The sequence below is a fragment of the Orcinus orca genome, chromosome 19 (genome assembly GCF_937001465.1).
Source record: "Orcinus orca chromosome 19, mOrcOrc1.1, whole genome shotgun sequence".
Taxonomy (NCBI): domain Eukaryota; kingdom Metazoa; phylum Chordata; class Mammalia; order Artiodactyla; family Delphinidae; genus Orcinus; species Orcinus orca.
The window spans coordinates 44,697,438-44,722,619 of record NC_064577.1 but is presented as its reverse complement, the minus strand read 5'-3'; the positions used below and the strand labels follow the sequence as shown (position 1 = coordinate 44,722,619).

General features: G+C 46.5%; 2 protein-coding genes across 4 annotated transcripts; one reads left to right on the top strand and one right to left on the bottom strand.

Annotated features, from left to right (window-relative positions):
• Positions 1-1,201: 1,201 nt before the first annotated feature.
• On the top strand, positions 1,202-9,952 carry SNF8 (SNF8 subunit of ESCRT-II). Of its 3 annotated transcripts, XM_004282653.4 has the most exons (8): positions 1,202-1,360; positions 1,721-1,771; positions 3,254-3,392; positions 4,530-4,634; positions 5,269-5,341; positions 6,291-6,432; positions 7,452-7,526; positions 8,571-8,835. In XM_004282653.4, the coding sequence occupies exons 1-8, from the start codon at positions 1,307-1,309 to the stop codon at positions 8,706-8,708; spliced, it is 777 nt and encodes a 258-aa protein (XP_004282701.1). In that variant the 5' UTR covers positions 1,202-1,306; the 3' UTR covers positions 8,709-8,835. The 3 variants fall into 3 exon arrangements, with proteins under 3 accessions (XP_004282701.1, XP_033266907.1, XP_033266906.1); XM_033411016.2 differs by lacking the exon at positions 7,452-7,526 and having other exon boundaries at positions 8,571-9,952; XM_033411015.2 differs by lacking the exon at positions 1,721-1,771 and having other exon boundaries at positions 1,213-1,360.
• A 222-nt stretch (positions 9,953-10,174) lies between these two features.
• UBE2Z (ubiquitin conjugating enzyme E2 Z) lies at positions 10,175-25,089 on the bottom strand. Its single transcript, XM_004282654.4, has 7 exons — positions 24,660-25,089; positions 22,598-22,670; positions 20,481-20,668; positions 18,036-18,147; positions 15,321-15,433; positions 14,437-14,527; positions 10,175-12,460 (listed from the first exon to the last, which is right to left on the bottom strand). The coding sequence occupies exons 1-7, from the start codon at positions 24,971-24,973 to the stop codon at positions 12,290-12,292; spliced, it is 1,062 nt and encodes a 353-aa protein (XP_004282702.1). The 5' UTR covers positions 24,974-25,089; the 3' UTR covers positions 10,175-12,289.
• Between the last annotated feature and the right edge of the window lie 93 nt (positions 25,090-25,182).

Genomic DNA, 25,182 nt, shown 5'->3' with positions numbered 1-25,182 from the left:
TTAACCACTGGACCACGAGGGAAGTCCCTGCTCCCATCCTCTTTTTCCTTTTACTTGAAACCTCTCTGGTAACATTATTCACATCCATGGTTTTGCCTTGATCTGTAGGCCAGTTCTTTCTGTAGAACTTCATACCAGTACATCTGAATGACAATTGGCCATCTCTCCCGGGATGTCCCACAGACCTCAATTTCAACATTTTCAAAACCACTCTTATTTCCTCAGCTTCATCCTGTGGTCTCTTCCTACCTCTCTCTCTGAACGGCACCACGCAGTTGCCCAAGCCAGGACACTGAACATCCTGCTAACTTTTCCCACCCACTCTGCCCGCATCTCATCAGTTTTACCATCCCATTTTCTTACTTTGTCCGGAATCTGTCGCATTCTCTCTATCCTTTCTGCCACCATCTTAGCTCTGGCCCTCATCATTTCTACTTTGGATTGCTACAACTGACTTAAAATTAAGTCTAGGTTGCCACTAATTTTCCTATAACAAAATTTTGATATTATTACTCCCTGACTTAAACCTCCCTTGGCTCCTTTTTTTAAGACTCAATAATGCTATGGAAATCACCTACGGAACTTCCTAAACACACAGATAACTGATTTCACCCCAGACCTGATGAATAACAAACATACTTATTTATGTGCCAGGCATTGCACTAAATGCTTTGTTATATATTTTCTGGCTTAATTCTCACAATGACTTCATGAGTAGGTATTACTCTTTCTCAACTGTGGAAAATGGAACACAAAGAGGTTAAGGAATTTGCCTTAAGTTACTGGACCATACGTAGTGGAAGTGAGCTATGGAACCAGGTAAACTAATTCCAGAGTCCAAGTTCTTAACTGTAAGGCCTTCCCCAGTCACAAGCTCTACGTGTGATTCCAAAAGGCAAGCTCCATTAGCGTAGAACGGATTGTTTTATGTTTAATATGGAACGCTCGGCGCCCAACTCAGCGCGTCGCACGCAACAGACGGCCAGTGAGCAGCGGCGGACCTTCACTTGCAGGCTGGGGTGGCGGTGGGGGCAGTCGCATGAAGTCGAGCGAGTCCGAGGCGTCCACCTGGGTGGGGAGCGCTGGGCCGCAAACAGTTTTGCGGATCCTGGCTGGAGCACGAGGCGGGGCCGCTAGGCCCCTGGCGGTGGCGGAGTTCAGCCCCGCGGCCGGAAGTCTGGGCGTAGCTTCCGGCGCGCGGAGATGACGTCCAGTTTGCGCATCCGCGTGGGGGAGCTGGTGGAGGATCCCGGGACGCGGAGACCCGGGGTCCCGGCAGCGGGGCGGCCCGCGGGCCACGGTGGGGATGCACCGCCGCGGAGTAGGAGCCGGCGCCATCGCCAAGAAGAAGCTTGCGGAGGTGAGGGGAAGGAGGCGGGCCCTACAGTCACTCCAGACCCGCGAGAGACAGAAGTCTCTCCGCGCAGAGCTCTGTACCCTCAGATCGTCTCCCAACAGAATCTGACGCGGGTTTCTCGGTCCCGGGGAATTGAGTTTCTCCAGCTTCCGGTGTATTGGAATGTCAGCATCCCTAGATCCATCAGCCCTTTCCCCCACTTCCCCCAATTAGCCTACAGTCGAGTCGTCTATTCTACTTCCTCACTCCCTCTCCCTAAGAAAAACCATTTGCGAGACCCTTTTAATACTTCTGCGGAGGCAGTACAAGTGGGAGCCCCCAGCACCCACTCTCTCAACTCATCCTGGTCTATTTGTCTGACAGGCCAAGTATAAGGAGCGAGGGACTGTCTTGGCTGAGGACCAGCTGGCCCAGGTGAGTGGGATGGAGGGCTCCAGACAGCAAGGGAGATCCGACAAGGCTGGGCAGGACACCTTTGATATAAACCAGATTGTTTGGATCGAACTAAAAATAGGGCATTTGGCAAATCCCAGTTTCTGGGCTGCTCAGATCATTTAGGTGACTTGCTGATAACAATGATAGCTAACATCTTTGAGTGATTACCTACTTGTAGCGTCCCAGGCACATGTCCATTTTCTTTACATACACCGTCTTGTTCATTCCTCCTGACAATCCTATCAGGAAGGAACTCTGTTCTTCGCACTTTCAAATTGAGGGCACTGAGGTGTTAAGTGCTTTATCCAAGGTTACATGGGTAGTAAGTGGTAGAGTTGTTTGATTAGGTCTTTTGGGTTTTTACTTTAAATGCCTAAGAATAACCTGAAAATATTGCCTAACCTGTGGCACCCACCACCATCACATCTAGGTGCATACCAGAAGTGTCAGTGATGGGGGTATGGCTCCTGCAGTTTCCTTCTCTAACACTTCCCTTTTCTGTACATGCCCTGTTGTTTACTCAGTTATTTTGCCTGGTGAAGAAGAGAAGGAGGCAGTGAGGCAGGGAAATGGGCCCTTGAACTGAGGAAAATAAATAGACACAGGGTGTGCTGTTCAAAAGCTCCCACTCAGGGGAGATAACATGCAGGAATCAGCTGGAAATGGTGATTATAATAATGTGTAAATTTCTAATATGTTGGAAATGAGGAGATGCTGGGCCAGGAGTGGTTATTCTTGGTGAGTTGAAGATAGGTTGTTAATTAGGGAAAGAAAAGGAGTAATGCAAATGGGAAGTCAGAATATCCCCAAACCAAAAGTATTTAGCTTTAGAATGTACTCTGGTAGAGCCACATCCCTTCCTCAGAGATTCTTTATCTATGGTTATCCCCAGAGGAGGTTCTTGACTCAGAGATTAAAACAACACACCTAATTCATGCCAGGCTTCCTTTCTCTCCTATCTAGCCTTTCTGTCAGTGGCTGAAGATTTCCCACTGTGTGAATGCTGCAAAATTATTAGGTGCATCTTCAATTAATTAATTTCATTAGATTTAAAAAAAATTTTATTTTATTTTTGAGTATAGTTGATTTACAATGTTTTGTTCGTTTCAGGTGTGCAGCACAGTGATTCAGTTATACATATACATATGTCTGTTCTTTTGCAGATTCTTTTCCCATATAGGTTATTACAGGATATTGAGTAGAGTTCCCTGTGCTATGCAATAGGTCCTTGTTGATTGCACCTTCAATTTAATAACATTTTTTTCTTCTGGGAAAAAGAAAAGAAGCACTTACAACAAGCGAAATATAATTAATGCTGTTGTATGTTATATAATGAGAGTTGTTAAGAGAGTAAACCCTAAGAGTTCTCAGCACAAGGAAAAAAATTTTTTTTCTATTTCTTTAATTTTGTATTTTGTGATGAAGGAAGTTCTCTAAACTTAACTGTGATTCATCCTGCAGATGTCAAAGCAGTTGGACATGTTCAAGACCAACCTGGAAGAATTTGCCAGCAAGCACAAGCAGGAGATCCGGAAGAATCCTGAGTTCCGGGTGCAGTTCCAGGACATGTGTGCCACCATTGGGGTGGATCCTCTGGCCTGTAAGTTGTCTGTAGGGGTCCAGTGTTCTTCTAGGGTTGCTAAGGGACAAAGCTCACCTAGTTGTTGTCACTACTGCTGGGGCGTCTTCTGTAAGGGCCTACAGGGAGATCCAGAGGATGTTGTCTTCAGGGAGTCCCTAGCAGGATGGCTGAGTATCCAGTTTGATGGGAAAGATGGAGAGGTTGGAGTGCAGGCTGAGTAGCCAGTGTACGTGATCTTCCCTGGAATGCTGTGCTGTGGAATTTTTTATGACTATTTTTCCCTTTGTTAAAAAAGTTTTGATAAAAGTAGCATGTATTCAGGCAGTCAGTCAACAAAGGAGAAAAAAGAAAACGAGAAAGTGGAAGTCTTCTGACCCTGCCCGTAATTGCAGAGATAAAGTACTGTTAACAGTTTAAGGTATATCTTTCTAGACACCTTCATCATATTTATAAACTATTTTTAAAAAATATATGGGATTGGGCTTCCCTGGTGGCGCAGTGGTTGAGAGTCTGCCTGCCAATGCAGGGGACACGGGTTTATGTCCCAGTCCGGGAAGATCCCACATGCCACAGAGCGGCTGGGGCCGTGAGCCATGGCTGCTGAGCCTGCGAGTCTGGAGCCTGTGCTCCGCAACGGGAGAGGCCACAACAGTGAGAGGCCCGTGTACCGCAAAAAAAAAATATATATATATAAAAATATATATGGGATTATGCTGTAATTATTACTCTGTAACTTGCATTTTTTACTCAATAAAATATCTTCAATGGATTTTTGAATGCCAGGTCTGCATATTCTTTTTCTTAGCCTGTCTAGACCGTATGTCCCATTATATTTCATTGCATGCTTTGGGAAAGAAAACTCACTTTTATAGTATCCTGAGCCAGAGTTAGCAGCCAAATAGATTGCCCACCTTTAGAACTGTCTGAACCTGTTGTTTAGTAGGAATTACCAAGAGACAGATTGCGTTGAGGATCCTGAGTTGTAAGTGGAGCAGAAGGACGTAAGGCTGGGCAGAGAAGACTTCCCATAGAATAGATGTATTTTTTTAAGTATATGGGCTGCCGAAGCAAGCACTAGAATAGATGTTTTAATCTAGCTTTGAAAGAAAAGATGTAACTATTGAATAACCTAGCTTTTGTTTTTCTGTCTTTTAGCTGGAAAAGGATTTTGGTCTGAGATGCTAGGCGTGGGAGACTTCTATTACGAGCTGGGTGTCCAGATTATCGAAGTGTGCCTGGCCCTGAAACACCGGAATGGAGGTGAGGGTGGCTCGGTCCTGGACTGGGCTTTGGGCTTCTCTGAGAGGGAAAAAATGTTGAAAGATGATCTTTCCTATCCTGCAGTCTGCAGGCCAGTAAGGTCTTGAGAAGCTGTTAGGTCCTGAGAAGTATCTTAGTGCTTCACGATGTTGAATCCATGACCAGTCTCCATGGCCAAGGGTAAATCTGAATGATTATCTCTATTCTCCAAAGGTCTTTGGCCAGGAAGGCTTAGCTCCTAGTTGTTACAGAACATATAGGCAGGTAGGAAATAGGCCTTTTTCCCTGATAGATGATGTGTCTGGGTTATGATTTTCTCATTAGTAACTATAGGCCTGCCCTGCTTCTCCAAGGTGTGGTGATGTCAATGGAGTCTCTGTGCTCCCCAGAATGTTAGCTTTAAAACGATCATTCAGTGATATCATCTTAATAAGCACACTGAATGGTCTGTGTTGAAGTTAAGAAATAAAACTTAAACCTAGTTAGAAATCATTGGCTATAGACAGAAATCATTGGCTGTAGACACAGCCTTGGTGTCAAGAGAGCATTTACAGTTTTTCAGAGATGCTGTCTTTTTTTTTTTTAAAGTCATAAAGGTAATCCTTCAACTGCTTTCTGTCCCCCTCTCCAATAGGTCTGATAACTCTGGAGGAACTACATCAACAGGTGTTAAAAGGAAGGGGCAAATTCGCCCAGGATGTCAGCCAGTAGGTTTTGCCTTCCAACCCCTTGGAGTATAGAAAGGTCTTTAAAAAAGGTGGAAATCTTTTCTCCTTACCACTCGTTCGTCTAGGCTAGTTTAGGAATCATTTTTATTCCTCTTCATGATCAGAAGAAATGTTTTTATTTTAGAAATCTGAAAATAGAGATATAAAAAAACAAAAAACCCATTATTTCTCAACTGAGATATTACAACTGTTAAAAGTTTTGGTAGATTTCCTTCTAAGCATTTTTTTCATGCATAAAAATAATGTGGGTGTGTGTATACACTTTTTTTTTTTCTTCTTTTTAAACATACTCGGGGCTGTATACACTGTTGACATTATTTGTGGTCAAGGAGACTAGAGCTGGCACTGAGAAAGGCTGGGGAAAGGAGCTGGGCTCAGAAGATGGGGTGTAAATTGACCTGGTTCACTAGCCTTTGTGTGACTCCAATTTGAGAAAAGGTAAAAAAGACTCTCAGTATGTGGGCTGGATATGTGGTCTACACATTATCTTGTGGGTTTTCTTTAATTTCAGTTAGTTGTCAACTAAGAAATCAAAATCTGGCACCACTGGGCCTGAATTTCCAAATGGCGGCAATCAGCTGGGTTGCCCCTTTCAAGTCTGTTTTGCCATAGTTTACAGTACTCCCTATTGTCTCTTAAGTTCAGCTCACTTATTCACATTTCCTGATGGGTTCCTGGAAGCATATTTTTTACCTCTGTCTGGTATTGGAATGGTTTGCTAAGTGGAGAGCCTGACTCCTATACCATTTCCCTGGAATGTCCAAGCACCATTTGGTGCACTTTGACCCTGCCTTTTTACTGATGTAGTTAAATGTTGTGCAGCCTTTTGAGTCTTCAGCCATGGTATCCTGCCCAGGGCAGAGCTGAAACTGCATTGTTGCTAGGTCTGGTCTGCCAAGGGTCTTTAAGCAGCTCTTCCTCACCTCAGAGACGACCTGATCAGGGCCATCAAGAAACTAAAGGCACTGGGCACTGGCTTCGGCATCATCCCTGTGGGCGGCACTTACCTCATTCAGTCTGTTCCAGCTGAGCTTAATATGGATCACACTGTGGTGCTGCAGCTGGCAGAGGTACTGGTGGGCCGTGTGTGTGGGGGGGGGGGGGAGGGGGGGAGGGAGGGAGAGAGAGGAGGGAGGGAGGGAGGAAGGGAGGGGGAGGGAGAGTGTGTGTATGTGTGCGTGTGCGTGCGTGTGTGTGTGTGTCCGTGCGTGCATGCGCGCATGTGCATGTAGAGGCAGTCTGGGAGGGGATTTTCTGATCTCCTCCCCTCCATCACTCAGGTCTTTTGCTGAAACTGTCTAACGGATGCACTACTCAGACCTGTGCTTATTTAGCAGACGTTTATTGAGCAGCTATAGTGCAAAGCACTGGGCCAGGCTGTAGGAGCATATAAAGATGGGTACCATATAGTTCCTGCTCTCAAGGAGCTTACAGTCTAGTGTAGACAGACATGCAGACCACTAACTGAATTTCCTTGGTGGACAGATTTTTTGATGTCTTCATAAAACTGCTTTATGGATTCTTTGAAAAAATGTTTAATCTTGTTTGCCATCCTCCTGTTCCTCAGCAATGCCTTAAGCTATATCATCTTCCTCGAAATCCTTATAATGTTTTTAGGGAAGACATGTTCAGTTTTCTCAATTCTGTAATGTAGAATAGAACTAAATGAGGGAGGGGACTTTTCTGGATTGGGGAATGGTTAGGGTGAGGCAGGACAGGGGCTGAATACTTAAATATTTTAGATTATGAACAGTTTATGATGATCACCATTTCTTCCTATCAGTTAATCATTCTGAATCTTTCCTTGTCACTTTAGAGTTCTCTGGTAAAGTCTACATTAATATTTTCGTACCAGGGACTTGACTCTACTTTTTAGGACTGAACCCCTCAACCTACCTCTGTCATCCTGAAAGTCACTTCTCTCTTGCTCGCTACTGGGACCTCTAAACATTCTTCTGTGCGCTCTTAGGCTTCACCCAAGGGCAGTTCCCCCTCCTGCCTGGGTAACTTAATTGTCCCTGGGCAGATGCTGGATTCTAAGGGAAAGCACACTCTTAACTGACGCAGCCTCCATTCCTCCTTCCTTCAGAAAAGTGGCTATGTGACTGTCAGTGACATCAAAGCCAGTCTTAAATGGGAGACGGAGCGAGCGCGGCAAGTGCTGGTATGTGACTTTTGGAATGGCCCAGAAAAGATGGGCCCCAGATGGGAGGAGGAGGGTAGACAGGTACCACACAGGCAAGAGCTTTGGCCTCTCTCTCTCTGCTGACTTCTTGCCTGGAAGGCTGCTGCTGCCACACCAGAAGTAACCCCAGCATTTCTCTGAAGATGGCACTGAGAGGCAGAACTCACAAAGGCAGGCTTCCAGCCCTGGCACATGGGTACAGCCAGGCTGCCACTGCCACTGGGGAGTCACCAATGCCTCTCTCTGCTGACCTGTAAAGCCTGGTCAGATGGTTAATGTGGCTTGTACTGGAAGTAACACTGTTAGTACAGAGTGAAGGGAATTATTAACTACTGATAACTACATTGCTATAATTATATACTATTATAGTGCATGTTACATATAATTTTATATATACACATTTCATGGTACTAATGAAAGACTGATGTTGTGAAGAGGGAGTGGCATGAACACGTAGGAACCCTGGCTTTCAATACCTTTCTCCTTACCCAGGCAGTTGAACTATAGACTTAACTTCATCTGTGAAGTGGGGATAACAAACATTTAATGATATTGGGTAGAACCAACCCATCTGGAGCATACTTCCAGCTGTAGGAACTATGAGTCCATTCTAATACTAATATGGTTTTTCCATTAACTTTTCCAAAAAGGTTTCCCCCTAGCTGTCTGTTACTCCGTAAGTTAACTGAAAGGTACTGATCTCCATTTTGTTTTAGGGAATGCAGTTAGTGATTTGCTCAAAGCCATACAGCAAATATTTCTGTAGCCCTTCCTTCCACAACATCCCACTTTGTCGTTATCCTCTTTCCCAGCAGCACAGATTAAGCAACTTGGTGGCATTTCTCACACCTCAGGCAAAGACCTAGGCTAAACAAATCATTCTAATTTGGCTGTGTAAATATGTGAAGGCACTCGTGTAGATTTAGTTTGAAAACCCCACTGAAGCAAAGATAGGTTTGAGGATTATCTACCCTACATTATGTAAACTCCCCTTTCTCAGCTGATTTTTCCTTTTTCTGCCAGGAACACCTGCTGAAGGAAGGGCTGGCTTGGCTGGACCTGCAGGCCCCAGGGGAGGCCCACTACTGGCTGCCAGCTCTCTTCACTGACCTCTACTCCCAGGAGATTACAGCTGAGGAGGCCAGAGAAGCCCTCCCCTGACTGGGAATGCGGAAGGGGGCACAGCAGCAGGCAGGGAGAAGAGGGAGGAGCTGGTGGTGAATAAAACCTCGACCACTTTGTTTTAAAAAAGAACCAAAAAACCAAAAAAATTCCAATATTTTTCTTCCCCCAGTATTCTTCAGCCATTACTTTCTTTTTTTTAAAGTGCCTTCACATTGCATCTTTATTGGAGAAAACCTTTTTTATCTGCTAAGGATAACCTGAGTAACATAGATAACAGTGAACATGTATAAAATGACTTGCACAGGTCATCTACAAGTTCATGGTAGAGCTGGGCCTAGAATGAAGGCCTTCTGTCTCCTGGCTAGACAGTCTAGTTTCTGTGGCCCTGAGACATAAATTATAGCCTCTGTTAATTCAAACCCCTTCCTCATAAAATGTTCCTTATCTCAAATGAGCAGACCCTAACGGACCAGTAAATAGTCACCCTTTCAGTCTCTTCCAGCTTCCTTTGTAGAGGTTCCAGGTTATGGCAGCAGACTTAGCTACGAGTATGAAGGAAACAGAGGTCAATGTTAAATGGTGGTTACAGAAAAGAAAATTTAATTTGAGGGGAATTACCAATAGTGGATGCAGTATTTCTCAAATTCCTTGCTACCTTTTCCTCCTATAGTGATCATCAGGTCATTCCTCTAACCTCAGGGGTGGGAAAGGGAATCATTTATTGAACACCTACCAGACACCCAGTTTTATATACACCTTGTATAGTCCTCACAACCTTAAAAGTTAAATAGGTGTCCTTAACTTTGGCAGGTGAGGAATCTAATTGACCAGAGGCCACCACCTTAAGCAGAGCCAAAGCTAGAGCCTAGGCCCACAGGCCCCCCGGGCCCACGCTTTCCTGTATGCAGCTTTGCGTGGCACAGGTTGGCAGGACATTTTGTGTATAATTTCTTCCGACACACATGGTCAGCGAAGAGGAAAAGCCTCTGTACCAGAAAGCAAGAGCCTTCTATAGCAAGTAGAGAAGGTGATGAGCTGGGAGGCCAGCATTAAGCCCCGTCTTCATGGTCTGAATTCTGAATTCCTAAGAAGGGGTCGTTTGGTATCAGAAAACTGAAAACCCAATGGTTTGGACTATCCATACTAAGACGCCTTTCCCTTAGCAAGGGGATATATAGCCTGAACCCATCTCTACCTCTGCCTGTCCTTGAGGACAAGCTCACTTCCTGAACAGGTATTTCTTTCAAAGCAGCCGAGGCTAAGATGGCATTCCTCTCCTGTCAAAGTTACAGCCTCAAAAAAAGGACCTTATTTCTTAATGATGGGAGCTTTTGCCACCAGTAGTCCTGCTTCCACCCACACCACGTAACCCAAGTTTTTGGCTTCCACTGAGCACTATCTTTATCCCTGACAGTTTCAGGCCTAGGTGAGAGGTGTGGCTGTCAAAACAATCCCATTCTTCCTTTTACACAAACCCTCCCACACCCATAGGCGCTTCCTCCTTCTGCCAAAACAAACTTTATTGCACCAAAAAGAAAAAAAAAAAAACAAAAAACTTCATTTATGTACAGTCAGATATAAAGACATCTCTTTGACTCCTGTGCATATATTTCCTCAACTCAAGATTAGGACGTAAAAGTCAGGCTAGTACGCCAGACATGCTCTGCCCATGGCAGGACCAAGGAGAGGATTGTCACTTGAAAGTGGGAACACTTAAATGTATGACAGGTAACACTGGACCAACAGACCAAGGGCATTCTTCCAAGCCCTGTACTAGCTCTGGGAATGGAAGAGGGAAATTGGAAGCAGGGCCCCTTCTTGAGTCTTCTTGTGAAGAGGCCCAGCCTTCAGGTTTCCAAGCTATACTTCTGTCCCCCAAGCCCACTTCCTGTCCAGTTCCTTTGCTTCCTGCCCTCCCAAGTAGGACATTCTCCTTTGTGCCCAACCCCCTTCCCAACTTCCCCAGGAAGTCTCATGACCCACGAGGCAGAGGCCTCTCTAGCAGCGGGCAGAGCAGGTACAAGTTATCCTCTCCCTTACATGTGGCTGGATACTGACTGAGGCCCTGTGTCATGTGGATCACCAATACCCCACTGGGAGACCTATCAGTAAGAATCTGGAAAGTACAGGAGAACACATCAAAAAGGGGAAGGATGGGTTCCCTTGATGCCCAGTGTCACAGGGCACCTAAAGTACATTTTTCTGAGCCAACCAGATAAAGGATCACTGCAGCTAAATAGAGAAGCGACACAGCCAGGCAAACACCCATCAGAGTCAGTGACAAAGAGCAGTTGGGGGTGGGGGGGGAGAGAAGGAGAGGAGTCTTCACAGAGTCCCAGCCCCAATCCCCTCTGCCATTGGCCACCCTTGCTCCCCACAACTCCCTGGGCCTTTTTTTTTTTTTTTTTTTAAACTGGTACACGGGCCTCTCACTGTTGTGGCCTCTCCCGTTGCGGAGCACAGGCTCTGGACATGCAGGCTCAATGGCCATGGCTCACGGGCCCAGCCACTCCGCGGCATGTGGGATCCTCCCGGACCGGGGCATGAACCCGTGTCCCCTGCATCGGCAGGCGGACTCTCAACCACTGCGCCACCACGGAAGCCCCCTCCCTGGGCCTTGAAGTGAGGAGGGGGACTACAGGCTGAGGTGAAAACACACAAGGACAGCCAAACAAAATACAATAGGACTAGCATCAGCCTCCCCCCTGTACCCCACCCCCAGGAGTAATACCCTCATTGTGACTAGTATTTATGAAAAATCTGTAAGAGACTGTTCTATGTAGTGGCTCTAATCCCATACACACAACAGTTGTCTGCATTGGGAACTTTTCAAATCGGTGATTGCGGGAACAAACGGCAATTCAGCTTCTTATGGTGCCTGTGCAGGCTTTACCAAGACCTTGGTTCAGGCCCAGTCACATTTACCTTCTGTCTTAAATCTAGAATGGGTGAGGGAAGGGGGGGCAGAGGAGAAAGGTGCTCAGGTGCTAGGTAAAGCTTACTCATCAGCAGCCTAGACTCCACCACTGTTCCTTCTCTTTGGTCTGTCTAGAACAGTGACTATAAATTAGGAAAAACAAAATTATGCTGGCCTGTGGGAAATGATGGGGGTAAAGAGGCAGGGAGGAAAAGGGCATTGGGAAGCCCTGCTTCAAAACTGAAGACAGACAGACAGACAACCACCCAGACTGCTTAAGTGTCACAGACAGCCCCCCACCCCAAGCTCCCTTCCAGATATCCCCATAAATCATTTGGGCACACTCCCTCTAGGAATTGCAATTTCTGTCTCCACCTGTCCCTAAGGAGCTGGCCCTGTGGAGAGGTGTGTTGGTTGTTTTGTTTTTGCCAGAGGCCCTCGCCCTAGGTGCTCCTGCATAGGTACCTTGGCCCCTGATATGGGATGAACACAGCCCCAGATGCTCGAGAGCCAAGGAGGTCAGATCGGGAACAGCCTCCCCACTTCCACACCCTGGGATCCAAGCTTGCTTGGTTCTTGCCATCTTGCGGGATGATGTCACATTTGGAGGGAGATACACAAGTGCCTCTCCATCCCTGGGGTGGGGGGAAGGGACTTTGCTGGGACTCTCGAGTGGGGGGAGGGGAGAGGGGAGCAGGGTCTAAACCCTCAGGCTCCCGTGCAGGTCTGTCTCTGTCCCAGACGAGCTGCTATCAGAGTCCATTTCGGCGTTCTCATTATGGAGCCTCTCCAGCACTTTCTGACGAATCAGTCCCAGGCGCATCAAGAGGGACTGGTAGTCAAAGTGGCCCCGCTTCTCTCCAAAAGGGTCCTGTGGGGGAAAGGAGACAAGCGGGAAGGAAGATTCAAGTCTGGGTGGCTCACCCTAGACAGAGCAGCTTTAGGCCCACGTGAAACACACGCTCAACTTCTGAGCATGGGGACAGAAGGGGGCATAGCACAGAGAGTTCCCAACAGCAGACAACATCATCTTTGTTTAGGAATATTGTGGCACGTTCACCACCCCAGATAGGTCTGGCTTGGGCCAACATTAAAATGTGTTTGCATTCCCCCAAAGCAAGCCACTGTGCAGAAGGGGGACACAGTAACGGCGAGATAGATAGGGAAGAGAAATTCAAGACCAGGACTGTAATCATTAAGTGTGCTGGTGTTTTCAATTAACCTCATACAAACTATATAAGGGGAAAATTACCCTTCATTCCCTATACTCAAAAAGGGTAATTTGCTTTTCTGAGATCACAGGCAGGTCTAGAATGAAGGAGTTCTGACTTCGGATAAGCACCTGCCCTCCTCCCCACGGACCAGTCATCACATTCCTGTCCAGGTTTCTGGGCATCACTCCAGTCCTTGTCATTCGAGATCAAAGATAACCAAACATTACGTGGAAAGGGGTTAACTGTCCTTAAAGTCTCAAAAATAACTATGGGTGGGGTGAAGGGTATAAAAAAAGAAATTTAAAATGCTAAATAAGGATTATGGCAGCAAAGTAGCTTGCCCAGCGTTCAAACAAGTGGAGACCTCTTTCCTTGGCAGTTACAAAAAGTCCACGATTTTCCCCCTCACATAATGTCTGCTTCTCCCACCTAAACTCCTTCCACACTTCTGCCCGCACATTACCATCATGATCAAGGGCCAGTGGATGTAAGTCAGTCTCTTGTGACTACAGCCCATACTTTTCACATTTGAGGGTTATGTTCTCCCAAAACTGAACTCCACACTTACTCTGGAGCTGTCAATTTCCCAAATCTTCCTCCTTTCCTCACTGGCTCCATTTCCACCCATTCTCCGCCTTCCCAGATGCTGCTCCTCCCTGCCCTTCCCTTGTCATGAGTTGGTTTTCCTTCACAGACTGAATATTAGAAATGCTGCTAGATACCAGCAATGATAACTCCTGATGGGGAACAAGCTACAGCATGCATCATCCTCGATATATTCTCAGAAAAGGTTCAGGAAACAAGTCAGCCTTGAGCTGGTCCTGCCCTTTGAGTTTAAATGCGGGACATAGGAGGGAAGTCCTTGAAGGGAGGATAGGGAAGCTACCATCTCTGAGCAGCACCTGAGGAAACAGAACAGTTACTCCCACTGCTGGTGGTGCTGGGTGGGTGGGAACATAGACCAAAAAGAACTGGAAAGAACCTGAAGAGGCTTTAGCTACTTATCCAAGTCACCACTTTTCTAAGCAAGTAAATGATCCAACAGACACAGGACTGGCCCTTCAGGACAGGAAGACTCTCAACCAGTTGCTTATATTGGATCCTATTTACAATTCGGTTTAATAAGAACCTCTTCTTTTAAGCAAGCCTAAATTCTGCATTCTTATTGGAAGCAGAAGCACATTTCCCCAGTAGAGGCAGAGAATGAACAACTGGTTACCATCCTTGTATTAGGTTCTTTCAACAATAATTGCACACCCAATGTTTCCCTAAGCATTCCTTCTCTTAGCACCCCCCTGAGCTAGGGATGGAATTCCAACAGATGACTCTCATAATCCCTAAGTTCTGAGAGGGCTGAATGTTCTTGGTTTGAAAAGACTACTGACCAAGAAGGGAAGGAATTCCAGGCTAGAAAGCAGGATGATTCAGATTCTACTCTTGAGTACCTACTTTATGCCAGGAACCTAGAACCAACTCCATATGACTTCAGTCTCTCCCTCTGGGCCTCAGCTACTCAATGCACCAGGTTCCTTTTGGCTCTGAACTCTATGAGAGATGTGGATGTCACCCTTGTGAGGGGGGTTTACATGGACTGTTGTGAGGCCTCTGGAGTCAGCAGCGGGGGCTCTGTTACCTGCATAGTCTGGCCTTGAAGGTGCAGACGATCTTTGCAGGCCACCTCGTAGAAGTCATAATACTCCAGGAAGGACTTCTCCATCACCCCTCTGGAAAACAAGCAAAGCAGCTTCACTTAGGAACAAGAGGGGAAGGCACCACCCCTTCACCATCGAACCTTAATGCCAAATTCAGCAGCTAGAGTTCCCAAGACCAGATTTGGTTTCCTACAAAGATCTTTCAATGGAAAATGGAAAAAGAAACAGCTGACTGCCCATGGTTGATTTCCCTTATACCCTAAGGATTATAAAATGAGAGTGACTGTTAATACTGATCATTTGAACTCCAACTTCAACTCATGACTTTGCTCATTCTCATTCGTTTTCCACAGGCCATCCCTAATCCCAAACCTTACTCAAAATTCTCCTAGATACATCTGAAACACTGTAATCAACTATACGTCAATTAAGAAAAAAGAAAGAAAAAACCGTTGCCCCCCCCATTTCCTAGAAAAGTTTGTTTCATTAACTCTTTGCTCATCTAGTTTTTAACACCTAGAAATAAACTTGAACCCTAAGAAATGGGTTTATTATGAAGTACTCTACACCTCATTTGGCTATATAACAGTTAAGTGTCTTTAGTCAAACAGGGGCTCCCTGAAGGCATGGACTATGTCTTTCCCATCAGGCTCGGCACTCTCCAAGAACCGAAAAGCTCTCTGAACTTCCTTTTGGGTAACCCCTTGGTCACTTCCTCTTTAAAAGCATGAACCACATCTTTCCTTTTTCTCTCTCTTTCTCTGGTGTCCAACACTGGACTTTGCCGCAAAGGTTCTCAAATGTACGAACAAGCTCAATATCCAGAAGGAATACCAAGTACCAAGTGGGCTCTCTTCACACATACCGTAGGGGTTCAGGGCAGGGACACTTTCCTTCCATCATGTCACAGACCGCCACTCTGATGGTCTCATGCCGAATACATTCATTGTAATTTTTGCTGTCTCCTGGATGTCTCTCCTATAATGTGACAGACACCACAGTATCCAAGTACAAAATTTAGGTAAAAAGAAAAGCCAATGGGAAGAGATTTTAGGATTAGTATGGGGTACGTGACCCAAGCAAATGAACTAAGAGGATACCTTTCCCACTATATGGCAGATCCATGAAGAGCAACTAAGTCCTTGAGACCACTCACCCCGCCCCCCCCCCCCACATACCAGTACCCATCCTCTGTTATGGGTCATTTGACCTATAAGCAGCAAACCACATCCATCAAATTTCCCTAAGCCTGAAATGAAAGGCCTCGCAGGAAGGATGAGGTGGGAAATAACCATGTATAAGAATAATGGTGGGACAAAAAGGTATAAATGATGCTAGGAGTCTTAGCCTGAAAAACCTATAGATATCGGGATGCTTCCTGGTTAACTCCTTTACACATCTGTGGATTCCACCATCATTGAATTCAACTATTGTCTATCAGAAGTAGAACCTGAAGTTTTCAAAAGAAAAAACTCCGAACCTGGTCCGGAGAGCTGATAGGAACATGTGGGCGTGAACAGACGGGAGCATGGCGTTCCACCCTTTAACTCTTCCTTTGGTCCCCCCTCCCACCACCAACTCTAGTCAATCAGAGCCTTGGCTCTGATCAAAACATGTAATGAACAGGAAATACACACATGCCTTCAGCCTACCACCACGGTTCCCAATGTGCACCACAGCGAAATCACAAGGGCACTGTGGGATACTGTAAACTTTTTGAGGAAAACCACAGTATTCAACACCTGTGAAATTCCATGCAAACTACTACCTTGAGATAGGTAGTTCAGTTTTTTGTTGTTGTTGTTGTGGTACGCGGGCCTCTCACTGTTGTGGCCTCTCCCGTTGCGGAGCACAGGCTCCGGACGCGCAGGCTCAGCGGCCATGGCTCACGGGCCCAGCCGCTCCGCGGCATATGGGATCTTCCCAGACCGGGGCACGAAGCCGCGTCCCCTGCATCGGCAGGCGGGCTCTCAACCACTGCGCCACCAGGGAAGCCCTAGGTAGTTCAGTTTTAATGTTGAACTGTATTACATTCCTTTTGATGACATACTGTTTTCACGAAGCTGAATTTTCAGTCACTACTTTAGTAAATAGCAAGTAGCATATGAAAACAGGAGGGAACAGAAATGAGGGTGGTGGCTCTGGTCTGATTCCAAGATTTTAAAAGTTGTATGGCACTGAACAGGTGTACACATCCTATTATTAAGTCAGTGTAGTCATCTGAGAAGGAAGTAAGTTGTTTGGACCTAACTACTTAACAAATGGAACAGTGTGGCATTTCTTTCTGCCTGGGGAACTGTGAAAAAAAAACTACCAAGACAAGGGGGTTCTGTGAACCAAGAATGTTTGGTAGTTTTAAGAATAAAAGTCCCATCTCTTGAATTTCCAAACAAGACGTAAAAATCAGGTCCTTGGTTAGCCAATGAGGTCCGTTTCCATTTCCACCTACTCCTGAAATCACATTCACTATTTGTTTGAAAGGATGGCTTAGGGAATAATTTTTGTTCATTCCTTTTTTTTTTTTTTTTTTTTACCGTACGCGGGCCTCTCACTGCTGTGGCCTCTCCCGCCGCGGAGCACAGGCCCCAGATGCGCAGGCTCAGCGGCCACAGCCCACGGGCCCAGCCGCTCCGCGGCACATGGGACCCTCCCAGACCGGGGCACAAACCCGTGTCCCCCGCATCGGCAGGCGGACCTCCAACCACTGCGCCACCAGGGAAGCCCAATTTTTGTTCATTCTTAAAGGGTATTTCCCTTTGTTTAGGACTACAGAAGAATCACCAATGTTAGTGTTATCTCAAATAGTTTCAAAATGAATTAAGCCATTTTAATCATTTAAACTGAATTACTGTATCTTTTGATAATATCACTGGAACTCTTTTCCTGTGCTCATGAGTAATCTGGAAGGGGCTTTGAAACAATGGAAGACTTTGGGCTCCTGGGACTACATCCTGATCTGTGTGTCCTTGTGAAAGTTAACTAACCTCTCCGAGTCACCATTACCTCGGCTGAAAATGGGGATAACATTTATCTTGCAGAGTTAGTATGAGGATTAAATGAGCAGTTACATATAAAGTTTGGAAGGGGCTGGCATATAGTACAGCCTTGGGAATTATGGGTTTTCTCCAGCTTCTGTTTGGCAGCACTGACTAAAATACTCTTGCCCTAGCCAATGACTGTTCCTGTGGTTCTGCAGGTAACAGTACTTCACAACTCCAAAAGAAAGTCTGGCTCAGCAGTAGTCACTAGGGAGCACCTTAAAGGGATACTGGGGAATGGAGGCATACAGAAGAACACACTGGCTCCAAGAGCCCCCAAAACAGACGCAGAATCAATTTCCAAATGACTCCACTAACTTTAATCCAAGTCAAATGGAAATAACTTGACAATGTTATTGTAATAGGGGAAAAAATTCATTATTAAGGCACACACATGCCAGCTCCTTTTTTCTCCCACAGTGACGAGTTTAATACATGGGGCTGAGCCAGGTCAAAAACAAAACAAAAACCCCCAAGTAGATCTTTCAGATCTCTTAAAACCCAATATTCTACACCCCAAAGCTGGGCCCACCTGGCCTTACCTGCTCAAAGCCAGGTTCATTGTGATAAGGGTTCTCAGTCATCAGGGACTGGATGGAGATGAGCACGGAAGAGATGCTCTGGGCTGGGCTCCAGGCAGGGCCAGTCCATGTACTGCAAAACACATCAGAAGGAAGGGAAGAGGGTGAGGCAGAGAGAGACGGGAAAGGCCCTACAGAAAGACCAGTGTACGAGTACCCCGGGGCCTGGAAGCACCATCATAAGTGACTCACTTTCTCTTTCACTATTAATACTCTGGAATTTCCCAGCCTCCATCTCACCCTCATTCACCAGAAATCACTCAACTGCCTAATCCTCTTATCAAGTGTCACAAAAGAGGGCAAAGTAAGCAAAGTAACTTTGAAGGGATTTTCTTTGGGCTAGGAGAGAAACAGTAGCCAGGGAAGGTTCCCTTCATCAAAATGAAAGAAATAAGGTAAGAAAACAGCTCCAAAGGCAAGCTAAATGTTAACCTCTATGGATCTTAAAGAGCTTATTTATTTATGGGTGGTGATGGAGTCAGAGAGGAGAGAGAAGTTGAGCACAGAGGCAGAGAAGGGACTGAAGCTCCCTGGTTAGAGGCCATGTGGTGGGGTTGATGATCGGGGATCCAGCTCTCTATCAAACCCCCAAAGAGTGTCAAATCCTCTGAAAACTACAGAACTCTGCCAAAGGACAGAAAGGGAATAAGGGGCACTTCTAGAGTGTGGAGGGTTTGAAAATAATACATGAACAACATCTTCAACAACAGAGAAACACCAAAATTGCTCCTCTCTTTCGTATGCCTGATGGAATGTTGGGAGAAGGAGGGAAGCTTGGACATTAAGGACATTTATTTTTAACTCAATTAATTGAAGAGATGGCACCTGAGCTGGAAGCTGAACACAACCTGAACCAGGACTGCCTTGTTCAAGTTAACTCGCCACTTCCCTTTCCCTGCTGGCCTTGAGGGAAGGCCAGTAAGTAATGGGGAACAGTAACTTCCTCAGAGCTCGCTCTTCAGTGCCTCTCAACCTCTCTTCTCAGCTTCAGTTCCCCAGGAACCCTAGACCTTGTGCTCTCCGAAGCATCTAGTATTCGGGCATTGAAGTCAACAGGGTAAACTCATTCAATTTCTTTTGTAAGTCAGCCCAATATTTTTTTCTAGGTAGGGAGGAAAGGAATGCAGCTGTTAAAGTGAATAGTCAACTAAGTACGCATGGGAATTTTCTACTCTGATTCTTGACGGCAAATTTTCAAATTCAGAGTAGCTTCTCCTTTTCCACCCAATACTTCTGCCACTTTTACCCCACCATCTTACTTCCCCTGTTTCTACCGTGAACTCATGTTTGCTCGAAATAGTTTTATATTGGCCTAATGAAGGAAAACCTAATACAAAAACACTTACAAGAACAACTTTCATACAGAAACAACAACTAAGTTTCCTTACCACTGTGGTTTATATATACCACTATCCTTCCAGCACAGACAATCCTATACCCTAACGAGATAAAGGACTTCTTTAAGGACAACCTCCTTCAAAGGACTTTCTCACTGCCGCAATCACAGAACATATTCTTCGATCTGAGAGAACTGGGCAGAGGGAGAAGTTTGTTTCAGCTGCCTTTTCCCCACACAAACCTAATATATTGGATTGGACAGGAAGAAAGAAAACAGTATCACCAGTCTGGGCAACTTTCTTAACTTCAACTTTTACTTGTTCTATGCCCCAGGGAAATTCAGACCACACTAAAAAGACCAATTCAGAATATGCTAGAAGATATTTCCATTCTGAATTTTTAACCCCCGAAGGAGATTAAAAGGGAATGGATGAGAACTACATGAAGCAAAATCTTGGTAGCACCCAGAAACAAAAATGTACTTGAAACATCTGTGTTTCATATCTGATGTGACTTCCAACCTCAGACATTTTCATTCAGTTGCTAAAACATAATCATCATCATCACCACCACTGCCTCCAAAGCCACTCACGAGAGACTCAGGAATAAGACATTCACAGCCTTGAATGGCACAGGATCTGCAGCCTTTCTCAACCTGCTCAGGAGAGAATTAAGCCCTGATGCCCTAAGGGAGTGGTTCTCCAACAGTTTGCACCAGAATCACCTGGAGAGCCTGTAAGACACAGACTGCTGGCCCTACCCCCAGAGTTCTTGATATAATAATTCTAGGGTGGGGGCCCAGACTCTACATGGCTATAAATTCCCAGATGCTACTGCTGCTCGGGGTGAACCACTTCACTAAGGCATCCACTGTACGTCATGAATTAACTTCTTTTTCTGCATCTAGAATGACAGTAATCAAGTACCATCCGGGGGAGAATTGAGGAAACAGTCACTCCAATCATTTTCTGTGTCCTGTGATTCAGATGAGAAACCCTGGTTGATGAAGGCTGGCCTAGAGTAATATTTGCTAACAACCAACTTGGCCACTTAGAAGTCTCCTCTTACCCTAGAATACTCAAGCAGACTTTCCCATTGCGGTAGAAGTTGGGGTTAAACCTCACTGTGTTATTGCCCGTTGTCATCAGTTTGACCCGAGGTGGGTGGATGGGATAGTCGGGCGGACACCGAAACACGAACAGGAAGAAACCCCCTTCATAAGGAGTGTCAAATGGGCCTGTGATCAATGCATGAATCTGCAAAATAAAACCCCATCTCAAAATTGTGAGGTGATGTCCCATCCCAAACCCTCCTGGCTTCCACTTGCTACCCACGCCAGAAGCAGGACCTTCATCTGAATCCATATTCCATATCCTCACCATGAAAAATGAATAGCCTGTGCTCACTCACACCAATAAATATTTTTGGAATTTTAAGAAACCCCATTACAGTGTAGTGGCATCTTACTCAGGGGTTACATTCTAAAGTTAGAGCCCAAGGTGAAAATTGAATCTAGCCAAAATCACCCTTGAGTGTCCCTTAAAACTCCCTTAAAGCATGTTTTTTGTTCGGACTTCCCTGATCAGTATTTTATATAACAAATGGATAGAACACCAACGTGCAAAACATAATATACATCTGTAAAATATTGTCCTAGCATGCTTAATTTTAAGAAATCAATACATATTTTTACTGAGTACGTATGTTTGGATTTGCCTAGGTTAAACATGCGTACAATGCAACTCCACCCTCCATTTATGTGGCACAAAGGGGAGGAGATGAATGGAAAAGAAGAAAGGGATTGGAGGCCACAGCACCAGTGCCAATCACAGGGCAGAGCTGAGGGTTGTGATGGAGGCCTACAGTATCTGTCTCCTCCGCAGAGGATCAAACCTACTGTGGAGGATGTGGCTCAGGCAGCATCCAGCTGTGTGAAAGATACAAAGAAAAATGGGGAAACTCAGGGTCCACTCGGAGCCACAGACTATCCCCAGAACTTTCCCCAACACTGTAGGTTAATAATAATATAAAAAAATCAGCAGCACTTGAAACAAAATGCTAAGTTCTCTTCCTCCAGCTGTGATTTATTGAACAAGACTTCCCTTCTTGAAGGGAAGAAAACCTAACTGACTCAGTTATATTTCTTCATCTACAAAGGCTCCTAGGCACTTAAGTCTGCTCAGAATTTAAACAGCAAGAGGAAAAAGGACCTGCAATCCAATGCCTCTGTCTATAGTCCCCACCTTGCCCTGGTGGCATCCTATGTTATCTTTTAGCCTTCAGTCATCTGGAATAGCAAGCTCAAATGGTATCAACATGACATCAATTCTGGGACCCCAGGGACTAGCATATTAACACTAATACTTGACTAAGAACAAGATGTCCCAGGAAAAACATTTCCAACCACATAAAAAGAAAAAAATCAATTTAAAGGGAAACCTATTCAAAACAAAACAGACACACAAATAATACCAAATCTGAATTTTTACTATAAGAAATTTGACACTAAAAGGAGTTTTCATTTAAACAACACTAGATTTAGGTAATCTGATTTCTTCCCGATATCAGTTTAAGTAAAAATTCACTTCTCAGGGTAGAGCAATCAATGACAGAGTAGTCTAGGTATCTATGCCAGAGGAATTTAAGCTTTCTCTTGTGTCTGTGTGTGGACAAGAGAGGAACGGTCTTTGGGGTGGAAAGGATATTCAAAAGCAATCAGTAAGGACAGGAGCCTAAACAAGGCCCTGTAACTACAAACACTGTTCACTCAAGCCTGTCCCATCCCCAACCTTCTTGGCATCTGACTTACAGCACCACACTTAAAGGTCAAGAGTGGCAAGATGGGGGAAGAGTTGGCTAGTACAATAGGGTGACCATATAATTTATCATCCAAACTGGAGCATTTTTGAGAGGTAAAGAGTGCTCTATTAATAATTAAGCTTGGACAACAGGCATAAACTGGGCTTTTCCAAGCCAACCAGGACCTTTTGGCACCCCAAAACAGATACCTGTTCAAGGCTGTGTTCCACCTCACTGTGTGACCTTGGGCAAGCCACTTACTCTCTTGGGGTTTTGATTTATTCATCTACGTAATCAGAGATGTGAGCTGGATAATCTCTTTTAGGCTCTTTCAACTTTATGGGCCCAATTTCCCAATAACCCCCAAACCCCACCAAGGTACATACCTTAGTCATGTCAACAGTATCAGGTACAACGAACATTCCTGGAGGAGGCTCCTTATAAATGGACATGATATCCCTGTATAACACCAAGAGGAAGTGGGGGAGGGAGTGAGGGAGAGGAGAAAAAAGGGGAATCCCTTGAGCAGGACAGTTGTTATCACCTCAGTGAGGCCAGGGTTCGAGAAAGTGGTGCTTGGTACCACAAACGTTTGCACCGTCTTGTTGGCTGAGAAATCTCAGCTGAGTATTTGTCAGGCAAGCAGAGAGCAAATTATCATCAAAGGGGCATTGTTTCCTCAGGGGGAGGGAAGGGAGAGGGGGAAAAAAAAAATCAGAGATCCCAATGGTATCCAATGTCGCCCTGGAAAAGCCGCATCCCATTTACTCACTTCCTCCCACATGGCACTTCACTCACTCCCCACCTCCGAGATTCCCAGGGACTACAGCTGAATGCTACATGAAGATTTCTCGGTAACTGGGAAGGCATAGTCAACTCCACTAAAAAACTAATTCCATAAACCACACAGTGGACCGTTGTTAGCATAGGGATTATATGAAGCAAGTGAGCTAGCAGGGAGCAATAATGGCCTTCTTGCCCAGGAGACTAATAGTGTACAGACCTCTTCAGGTTGGGATGGGGACCCTCTGAAATTGCTGAGAATCTCACAGGTGGAGGATGACATGAAGTCATTACTATAGAAGATGACAGGACTTCTAGGTCATAGCTCATAAACTAGAATGGATCAGTTGTGAGCAAGGGCCTATAAGTGGGAAATCTAGGGACTTGCTACGGTACAGAGGGACATAAAAAAGTGCAAACAAGTGACAGAGTGGAGGAAAAGAAGTAGTGGCAGAACTCAGAGATATGTTAGGATTGGAAGACTGAAATGGCTGAAGGAGTACAAGAGTTGAGGAGTGCTGAGTTTCTCAAGTTAGAGGTGGCAACCTTGATGGAGTTGGCAAACTGTGTCAGGCACTGGGCCAGGTACTTTACACACAGTATGCTGTTTAATTTTTAGTACAACCTTGAAAGTAGGTAGAAACATCTGAAAGAACTTGGAATGTGGGCAATGTGATTACCTAGATGAGGATGACTGTGATGGTGGCATGGGGAGAGAGAGTCTGGCTATCAGCAAACAGGTTTCAGGATTAATAGCAGCTAAAAAGCATTCCCTTTTCCTATGTGATAGGTACTATGCTAAGCAATTTCACAAGAACATTATCTATTAAATGATATGATCTGAGATCAGTCACCCAAGAAATAAGCACAGAAGGGCCTTGGGCCTTTGTTCCTATATTTCAATTGGGTACATTTGCTTCAGAAAGTAAATCACATGACTCAGAGGAAAGAATACAGAAAAGAAAGTCTTGACTGGGATATCACAAGCCAATGTGAGACTGGGTGGGGGGGCGGCAGGGGGATGGAAGCTTGAGTTCCTGGAACAGGTGTGAGAGTAGAGAGCTTTGGGGTTCTGGAAAAGTGGTTCAAGAGAAGGCTGCTGGCATGCGTGGGAAGCGACCTAGACTTGGGTAGGGGACTCTGTGGAGGGGGTTGAGGAGGCCGGGAATAAAGCCAGGATGGCCTGACGTCTCAGGCCGGGCAAAGCAAGCTGTGTGTGTGTCTTACAAATGGGGCTCGGGAGGAGACGACGCAGGGGACCGCTGGGTGGGGCCTCCGGGCTGCATCTAACAGGGCTGGGGTGGAGAAGGGGGGAGAGGGGCGGTGCGGAGGGCGGGAGGGGGTGTTACTGAAGCGCCGAAGGGTCGGGTTTCGGGCGGGAGGTCGGGAGGTGTGGGGGAGGGTGTCCGGACTGGAGACTGAGGGCTCAAGGGAGGTTACCGAGGGGCGGGGTCGGACCTGGATACGCGAGGAGGGGCTTGGTGCGTGTGGGGCTGGGGGCGGGGGGAAAGGGGACTCGGATCCCGACGCTCCGGGCTGGCAAGACGTGGGCTTGGGAGCTGGGCCATCGCGAGGGCAGTGGGGGTGGTAGTGGGACAGGGTGGGGGCGGCGGGGAAGGTCGAGCCCCGGAGCTCGGGGCTGGGGGAGGAAAAACCCCGGCTCACCGCTTGATCCGGAGTAGACACTGCGGCGCGGTTCGCTCGCCGTCCCAGTCGGAGCTGAGTGTGGGGTCCCAGTGGCTAAGCAGCGCGGCCCCGTGGGCAGCGGCCGAGGGCGGGAGCCCGGGCAGCGGAGCCAGGCCGCTCCCTGGCCCCCCGGCCCCGCCCGCTGCCGCCGCCGCCGCCCACACATCCGGCAGGAAAGGCGGCCCGAACCCGCCGCCGCCGCTAACGCCAACAACACCGGCGACGCCGCTCGCCCCGGGGCCCGCCGCCCCGGCGCCTGCCGTCGCCGCCTCCTCAGTCGGACTCTCCGCCATCGCTCCTTCGCTTCCGGGACTGCTCGGCAGCACGTCCGCCGACCAGAGCGGCCGCTGCTCCCTCCCGCTCCCCGCACCACCGAGAGCGGGGCCAGAGTGTCCCCACCCTCCGCTTCCCCGGCCTGGGCGGTGTTGGCTCCGCCCACCCCCGCCCCGACCAGCGAGAGGCGCTCTGCAAGAGCGTCCACCCACAGTCCTCCAGGGCGGGC